Source organism: Rhinoraja longicauda, chromosome 37, assembly GCF_053455715.1.
Source record: "Rhinoraja longicauda isolate Sanriku21f chromosome 37, sRhiLon1.1, whole genome shotgun sequence".
NCBI classification, from domain to species: domain Eukaryota; kingdom Metazoa; phylum Chordata; class Chondrichthyes; order Rajiformes; family Arhynchobatidae; genus Rhinoraja; species Rhinoraja longicauda.
Window position 1 is genome coordinate 4,093,450 of NC_135989.1, and position 8,918 is coordinate 4,102,367.

The 8,918-nt window shown below is 52.5% G+C and overlaps 1 protein-coding gene across 1 annotated transcript in view; it reads right to left on the reverse strand.

Annotated features, from left to right (window-relative positions):
• LOC144610566 (adhesion G protein-coupled receptor E3-like) overlaps nucleotides 1-8,080 on the reverse strand; it is a 34,875-nt gene extending 26,795 nt beyond the window's left edge. Inside the window, exons 1-3 of the mRNA XM_078429373.1 lie at nucleotides 7,991-8,080; nucleotides 5,173-5,232; nucleotides 557-688 (exon numbers count right to left, since the gene is read on the reverse strand). Coding sequence (XP_078285499.1) covers nucleotides 557-688; nucleotides 5,173-5,232; nucleotides 7,991-8,018 — 220 coding nt within the window. The 5' untranslated portion in view covers nucleotides 8,019-8,080. The remainder of the gene's footprint in view (nucleotides 1-556; nucleotides 689-5,172; nucleotides 5,233-7,990) is intronic.
• Between the last annotated feature and the right edge of the window lie 838 nt (nucleotides 8,081-8,918).

The window sequence follows — 8,918 nt, forward strand, 5'->3', positions numbered from 1 at the left end:
TACATAAATATAACTGGATGGTCTACCTGCCAAGACCCACCTGATCTCCCGGTTGCCAAACACTTTAATTTAGGGTTAAACTGTCTCGTATTAGCCGGGACATCCCGTATATTGGGCTAAATTTGTTGGTCCTGTACGGGACCGCCCTTGTCCCGCATTAGGCCCGGGGGGTTAGTTTAGTTTAGAGATACATCGCGGAAACAGGCCCTTCGGCCCACCGGGTCCGTGCCGCCCAGCAATCCCCGCACACTAACACTATCCTCCACCCACTGAGGACAATTTTTACATTTTCCCAGCCAATTAACCTACAAACCTGCACGTCTTTGGAGTGTGGGGGGAAACCGAAGATCTCGGAGAAAACCCACGCAGGTCACGGGGAGAACGTACAAACTCCGTACAGACGGCGCCCGTAGTCGGGATGGAACACGGGTCTCCGGCGCTGCGTTCGCTGTAAGGCGGCAACTCTACCGCCGCGCCACCGTGACCGCGCCAGAGACACGGGTTGTAACGAGGGTGGGGTGAGGATGTGGGGGAGGGTGGGGGAGGAGGGGGATACCTTTACACGTGGAGACCGCAGCACTGGCGAACCTTTTGTCTCCGGACTCTGAGTAAAATCCCGCCTTGCAGGTGCAGTAGGAGGGCCCGTGGCACACGGCGTGGGGCCCACAGAACGCACAGTTGCCCGTCACTGTAAAGGAAGAAAGAGCCATCACCGCGGCGACAGGGACGAGCTTAGCACGATCGGCACGCCCCCAACAACTCTCCCCAACTCCTACAGATGCACCGGGGAAAGCATTTTATCAGGATGTGTCACAGCACGGTTTGGGAACGGCTCCACCCAAGACCGCAAGGAACTGCAGAGAGTTGTGGACGCAGCCCAGACCATCGCACAAACCAACCTCCCTTCCATTGACTCCATCGACACCTCACGCTGCCTCGGCAAGGCCAGCAGCATCATCAAGGACCAGTCTCACCCCGGCCACTCCCTCTTCTCCCCTCTCCCATCGGGCAAGAGGTACAGAAGTGTGAAAACGCACACCTCCAGATTCAGGGGCAGTTTCTTCCCGGCTGTTATCAGGCAACTGAACCATCCTCCCACAACCAGAGAGCAGTGCTGAACTACTATCGACCTCATTGGTGACCCTCGGACTATCCTTGATCGGACTTTGCTGGCTTTACCTTGCACTAAACGTTATTCCCTTATCCTGTATCGGTACACTGTGGACGGCTCGATTGTAATCATGTATTGTCTTTCCACTGGCTGGATAGCACGCGACAAAAGCTTTTCACTGTACCTCGGTACACGTGACATTAAAAAATAAACTAAACTAAAACTAGAGTCCCAGCCTCCACGACCTCCTCTGGCAGCTTGTTCCGTACTCCCACCACCCTCTGTGTGGAAAGGTTACCCCTCGGGTTCCTATTACATCTCTCGCCCCCTCACCTATCCAGGCAATGTTACACCCCTCACACACACCCCTCACCCCTCACCCCTCACCTCTCGCCTCTTGCACACACCACGCCCCTTATCCACACACACACACACACACACACACAAACTCACACAAATACGCACACACACACAGGGCCTTGGTGAGACCGCACCTGGAGTATTGTGTGCAATTTTGGTCTCCTAATCTGAGGAAAGACGTTCTTGCCATAGAGGGAGTACAGAGAAGGTTCACCAGATTGATTCCTGGGATGGCGGGACTTTCATATGAGGAAAGACTGGATAGACTGGGCTTGTACTCGCTGGAATTTAGAAGACTGAGGGGGGATCTTATAGAAACATATAAAATTCTTAAGGGGTTGGAGAGGCTAGATGCGGGAAGATTGTTCCCGATGTTGGGGGAGTCCAGAACCAGGGGTCCCAGCTTAAGGATAAGGGGGAAGTCTTTTAGGACCGAGATGAGAAAACATTTCTTCACACAGAGAGTGGTGAGTCTGTGGAATTCTCTGCCACAGAAGGTAGTTGAGGCCAGTTCATTGGCTATATTTAAGAGGGAGTTAGATGTGGCCCTTGTGGCTAAAGGGATCAGGGGGTATGGAGAGAAGGCAGGTACAGGTTACTGAGCTGGATGATCAGCCATGATCATATTGAATGGCGGTGCAGGCTCGAAGGGCCGAATGGCCTACTCCTGCACCTATTTTCTATGTTTCTATGTTTCTCATACACACACGCGCGTTCTCACACATAGACACACATGCATTCTCACACACATACGCACACACACACACACACACGCATTCTCAAACACATACGCACTCGCACACAAACACAGCGTGCGCGTGCAATCACACACATACGTCCACACACAAACGTACACCTCACAGACACACACATACACATACAGACACTCACACACACACCCCACACACTAACACATTCACACACGCGTGCACTCACACACACACGTGCACACAATCACACACATGCACACACACGCAAACACACACCCCCACACACATGCCTGCGCGCACTCACACATGTACACGAATAAAGACATAAGTACATGCACATACACACACATGTGCACTAACACACACGCACGCACGCACACACACGCATACACACACACTCACATGTGCACTCACACACACGCACGCACGCACGCACACACACGCATACACACACACTCACATGTGCACTCACACACACGCACGCACACACACATGTGCACTCACACACGCACGCACACACACACGCACGCACACACACACACACACACACACACATGTGCACTCACACACAAACACACATACACACACACTCACATCCCAAGCCAACACTTGGGGCATTGAACTGGGTGATACTTGGAATGCGCACTTTTACCCACTTTTAGGGACTTAGGGCTTTTGCTTTGCACTGATATTATTTATTAATGATTCATTGTAATGTGTTTATTGTATTATCTATAAACACTGTGTTTACGGGGCTGTCGTACTGCTGCGAGTAAGAATGTGATTGTTGTGTTTCGTGTACGTATGACAATGAACAATCTTGCCTCTGGCCTCTTTATTCATGTTGTTGGCCAGTTGAAGTAACCTCCGTGGTCAGTATCGACAGTGATTTGCTGAGAATATTTACCTCACAAACCCAGGTCTTTGGAGTGTGGGAGGAAACCGGAGCGCCCGGAGAAAACCCACGCAGGTCACGGGGAGAACGTGCAAACTCCGTACAGACAGCACGCCAAACTCAAGGTCTCTGGCGCCGTGAGGCAGCGACTCTACCGCTGCGCCAACGTGCCACCACTGGGGTGTCCTGGGAGAGAGGACTGGATATTGTTAGGAATCTAGTTCTGAGCTGCTACTATGATCTCAAGTCCAACTAAGACATAGAAACATAGAATATAGGTGCAGGAGGAGGCCATTCGTCCCTTCGAGCCAGCACCGCCATTCATTGTGATCATGGGTGATCATCCACAATCAATAACCCGTGCCTGCCTTCTCCCCATATCCCCTGTTTCCACTAGCCCCTAGAGCTCTATCTAACTCTCTTTTATATTCATCCAGTGAATTGGCCTCCACTGCCCTCTGTGGCAGAGAATTCCACAAATTCACAACTCTCTGGGTGAAAAGGTTTTTTCTCATCTCAGTTTTAAATGGCCACCCCTTTATTTTTAGACTGTGTGGCCCCTGGTTCTGGACTCCCCCAACATTGGGAAAATTTTTCCTGCATCTAGCGTGTCCAGTCTTTTTATAATTTTATACGTCTCTATAAGATCCCCTCTCATCCTTCTAAACTCCAGTGAATACAAGCCCAGTCTTTCCAATCTTTCCTCATTTGACAGTCCCGCCATCCCGAGGATTAACCTCGTGAACCTATGCTGCACTGCCTCAATAGCAAGGACGTCCTTCCTCAAATTAGGAGACCAAAACTGCACACAATACTCCAGACGCGGTCTCACCAGGGCCCTATACAATTGCAGAAGGACCTCTTTACTCCTGTACTCAAATCCTCTCATAAACTTTGGCCTATGCAATCTCCCGGTTGCCAAGCACTTTAACTCCCCCTCCCACTCCCAGTCTGACCTTTCTGTCCTGGGCCTCCTCCATTGTCAGAGTGAGGCACAAACACAAATTGGAGGAACAGCACCTCATATTTCGCTTGGGCAGCTTACACCCCAGCGGTATGAACATTGACATCTCTAACTTCAAGTAACCCTTGCATTCCATCTCTGACTCCGTCCCTCCCCCAACCCTAGTCATCGTACTAGTTTCACTGTCGTCCTGTTGAGTTTCACTGCCTGTATCACTCGTTATCTCTACCCCACAGCCAACAATGGATCCTTGTGGGCTCCACCCTTCCTTGATCATTGTTGCTTTTTAGCATATCTTTCATTCATTTGTCCTATATCTCCCGTCTCCCTCTCCCCTGATTTTCAATCTGAAGAAGGGGCTCAACCTTAAAAGTCACCCATTCCTTCTCTCCAGAGACGCTGCCTGTCCCACTGAGTTACTCCAGCTTCTTGGCTCAAACTGCGATGAGAGGCCTCTCCCATCGGGCAAGAGGTACAGAAGTGTGAAAACGCACACCTCCAGATTCAGGGACAGTTTCTTCCGGGCTGTTATCAGGTAACTGAACCATCCTACCACAACCAGAGAGCAGTGCTGAACTACTGTCTACCTCATTGGTGACCCTCGGACTATCCTTGATCGGACTTTGCTGGCTTTACCTTGCACTGAACGTCATTCCCTTATCATGTACCTGCTCACTGTGGACGGCTCGATTGTAATCATGTGTTGTCTTTCCGCTGACCGGTTAGCACGCAACAAAAGCTTTTCACTGTACCTCGGTACACGTGACAATAAACTAAACTGAACTACTTTAGTTTAGTTTAGTTTAGAGACACAGCGCGGAAACAGGCCCTTCGGCAAAACCGAGTCCGCACCGACCAGCGATCCCCGCATACTAACACTATCCTACACACACTAGGGCCAATGTACATTTATAGCAAGCCAATTAACCGACAAACCTGCACGTCTTTGGTGTGTGGGAAGAAAAAACTGGAGATCTCGGAGAAAACCCGCCCTGGTCACGTACAAACTCCGTACAGACAGCGCCCGTGGTTGGGATGGAACCCGGCTCTCCGGCGCTGTGAGGCAGCAACTCTACCGCTGCGCCACCGTGCCGCAAGTTTAATATTCACAGAGGAGAAAGTGTGAACTTACCGGCAGAGTTGGGTGGATGTGCCAACGATTCCTGGTACCACACACTGCACACGCACACACCTGGCACGGAGCAACGGGGGACATGTTAATCACTGCAGGTACGACGCACCTGCTGGGCAGGACTGTCATGAAATCAGTCCGCACTGACCAGCGCTGCTGTTCCAGCGGTCACCCGCTCACACACCAGTTCTATAGACAATAGACAATAGGTGCAGGACGAGGCCATTTGGCCCTTCGAGCCAGTGCCACCATTCAATGTGATCATGGCTGATCATTCTCAATCATCGTGTGGCTGCGGCTAACGGCTGCGGCTAACGGCTGCGGCTAACGGCTGCGGCTAACGGCTGCGGCTCGCTGGCAGTCGGTTTGTCTTTTTTCCTTTTTTTTTGTTTGTGTGTCGGTGTTGGGATGGTTTTTGTTTCTGTTTTTGGCTGTGTATGTGTGGGGTGGGGGAAACATTTCTTTTATTAGGTCTCTTCCCCGGGGCGCAGCTCGGCCGCGGGGCCTTCCATCGCCCGGCGCGGCTCGGCCGCTGGACTTAACATCGCCGGCGCTGCTCGGCCGCGGGACGTTTCAGTGCCCGGCGCGGCTCGGCCGCAGGACGTTTCAGTGCCCGGTGCGGCTCGGCCGCGGGACGTTTCAGTGCCCGGCGCGGCTCGGCCGCGGGGCCTTCCATCCCCTTGCGGGGGCTGTGCGAGTCGGTCGCCTCGGTAGGGGTCGAGCTGCCTGTCCGTGGGCGTGGGGGGAAGAGAGTGGAAGTTTTGTTGCCTTCCATCACAGTGAGGGGGTGTTTGGAGTCACTGTGATGGATGTTTGTGTTGGGGTCGGGTGTCCTGTGTTCTTTTATTTTTTGTTGTGTTTTGTGACTGCTGTAATTTCGTTCGGTATCTGTACCGAATGACAATAAAGTTCTGTAACCTATGTTATCCCACGTTCTCATCCACTCCCTACACACTGGGGGGCGATTTACAGAGGGACGATTAACCTACAAACACGCGGGTCTTTTGGAATGTGGGAGGAAGCCGGAGCACCCGGAGAAAACCCACGCAGGTCACGGGGAGAACGTGCAAACTCCGCACAGACAGCACCTGTAGTCAGGATCGAACCCGGGTCTCTGGCGCTGTGAGGCAGCAACTCTACCGCTGCGCCACCGTGCCGATCCAAAGGACAGGTCTTGAGATACCTCCAGGGGGACTGTGCAGTTGGGATGTACAGCATCACAGATCTGCAGCATCTCTGTGACACCTCTCTCCACAAACAGCACCGGCCGCAATGGTGCAAGGCACAGGGCCAAACAGTGGACAGCGTAGGTTTAGAGGAATACTAGATCAAGTGGACCCGTTGGGCCCAAACCTCTCCTGCATTGGTGCAGCACACTCTCCTCAACCACCCCCCCTCTCCCCTCTCCCTCCCTCCCCTCCCCATCCCTCTCCCCTCCTCCCTCCCCCACTCTCCCCCTCCCTCCTCCTTTCCCTCCCCCTCTCCTCCCTCCCCCTCCCCCACCCCCTCCCTGCTCCCCTCCCCTCCAACCCTCCCCCCCATCGTCCCCCTCCCTCCCCCTCCCCTCCCCCTTCCCTCCCCTCCCCTCTCCCCTCCTCCCTCCCCCCCTCTCCCCCTCCCCTCCCACCCTCCCCCCCATCGTCCCCCTCCATCCTCCCCCTCCCTCCCCCTTCCTCCCCCTCCAGCCCCCCACGCCTCCCCCACAACCCCCCTTATCCTCTCTCCTCCCCCTCCCCCTCCCCCACCCTCCTCTCTCCCACCCCCTCCCTCCTCCCTCCCCCTCCCCCTTCCCTCCCCTCCATCCCCCTCCTTCCCGAGGAAATATATTTAAACTTTAAAATGTGAATAACTTTAAAAATATAACCCCGATTTCAATGAAACTTCTTCCATTAGCACCAAAGGGACGACGGTGAGTAAGGTGGGCCTAACATTGTCGTGCTATCGTGTACCGTTTTGGTTATAGTTCAGGGACAAACAAACAAACAAACAAGAGTTTTAGTATATAGATGGGCCAAACGCTAGTAGATGGGACTAGTGTGAATGGGGCATGTTGGCCGGAGTGGGCAAGTGGGGCGGAAGAGCCTGTTTCCACGTTGTATGACTTTAAATAAAATAGTTTGGGGAAAGAAAATGGACTTTTGAGAGATTATAACGAGAAGATTTGAGTATCGGAGTAAAGAGGTCCTTCTGCAGTTGTACAGGTGAGACCACATCTGGAGTATTGTGTGGAGTTTTGGTCCCTTAGTTTGAGGAAGGACGTCCTTGCTATTGAGGCAGTGCAGCGTAGGTTCACCAGGTTAATCCCCGGGATGGCGGGACTGTCGTATGAGGAAAGATTGGAAAGACTGGGCTTGTATTCACTGGAGTTTAGGAGGATGAGAGAGGATCTTATAGAGATGTATAAAATCATAAAAGGACTGGACAAGCTAGATGCAGGAAAAATGTTCCCAATGTTGGGGGAGTCCAGAACCAGGGGCCACACATTCTAAGAATAAAGGGGAGGCCATTTAAAACTGAGGTGAGAAGAAACATTTTCACCCAGAGAGTTGTGACTTTGTGGAATTCTCTGCCACAGAGGGCAGTGGAGGCCAATTCACTGGATGACTTTAAAAGAGAGTTAGATAGAGCTCTAGGGGCTAGTGGAATCAAGGGATATGGGGAGTAGGCAGGCACAGGTTACTGATTGTGGACGATCAGCCGTGATCACATTGAATGGCGGTGCTGGCGCGAAGGGCCAAATAGCCTCCTCCTGCACCTATTGTCTGTGTTTCTGTGTGTCTCTGATAAGTAAAACGTCAATGGCAGAGCGTGGACTTACCCAGGAAAGTCAAGTAACTGCTCAGCATCTCTCCCTCTCTCGTCTCCTCACCGCCAGCACGACAATAACTCCACCAGCGCCACTGATCTCTATAGGCCTTTTGAAAAGAATCACATCAGTTTTTTTCACGATGTTATTGTATTGGGTCACCTCAAAGGCAAAAAGAAACATTTGGCTACAGCGTCACCTGTCCGTGTTCTCCAGAGATGCTGACCGACCCGCTGAGTTACTCCATCTTTTTGTGTCTATCTTCGGTTTAAACCAGCATCTGCAGTTCCTTCCTGCAACACCACCTATTCCTTCCCTCCAGAGATGCTGCCTGATCTGGTGGTGAGTTACTCCAGTGCTTTTTGTGTCTCTGGGAAGAACCAGCATCTGCAGTTGCTTTTTGTTACCCTGTCGTTAACTCTGCTTCTCCTCCCGTTTCTCTCCTCTACGTGTTGGAAGGAGGGTCTCGACCCAAAATGTCACCCATTCCTTCTCTCCAGAGACGCTGTCCTGACCCGCTGAGTTACTCCAGCATTTTGTGCCTGCCCTCTCTCCTCTCTGTGTCTGACACAAACAGATGCTGTTTACACCCAGTATCGCAGTCTGAAGAAGGGTCCCGACCCAAACCCTCTCACATTCATTTCTTCCCTGCCTGTGGTCACCTGTGGCCGGCCCCCTGATTACTCCTGGTCTTTTCTTGCTTCCAGTTACACCCCACCTCCCACCCACCCCCCCCCCCCCCGCACCCCTCCAACCCAGCAATCAGTCTGAAGAAGGGTCCCGACCCGAAACGTCACCTATCCATGTCCTCCAGAGATGCTGCCTGACCCGCTGAGTTACTCCAGCACTCTGTGAAGCGTCACCTATCCATGTCCTCCACAGATGCTGCCTGACCCGCTGAGTTACTCCAGCACTCTGTGAAACGTCACCTATCCATGTT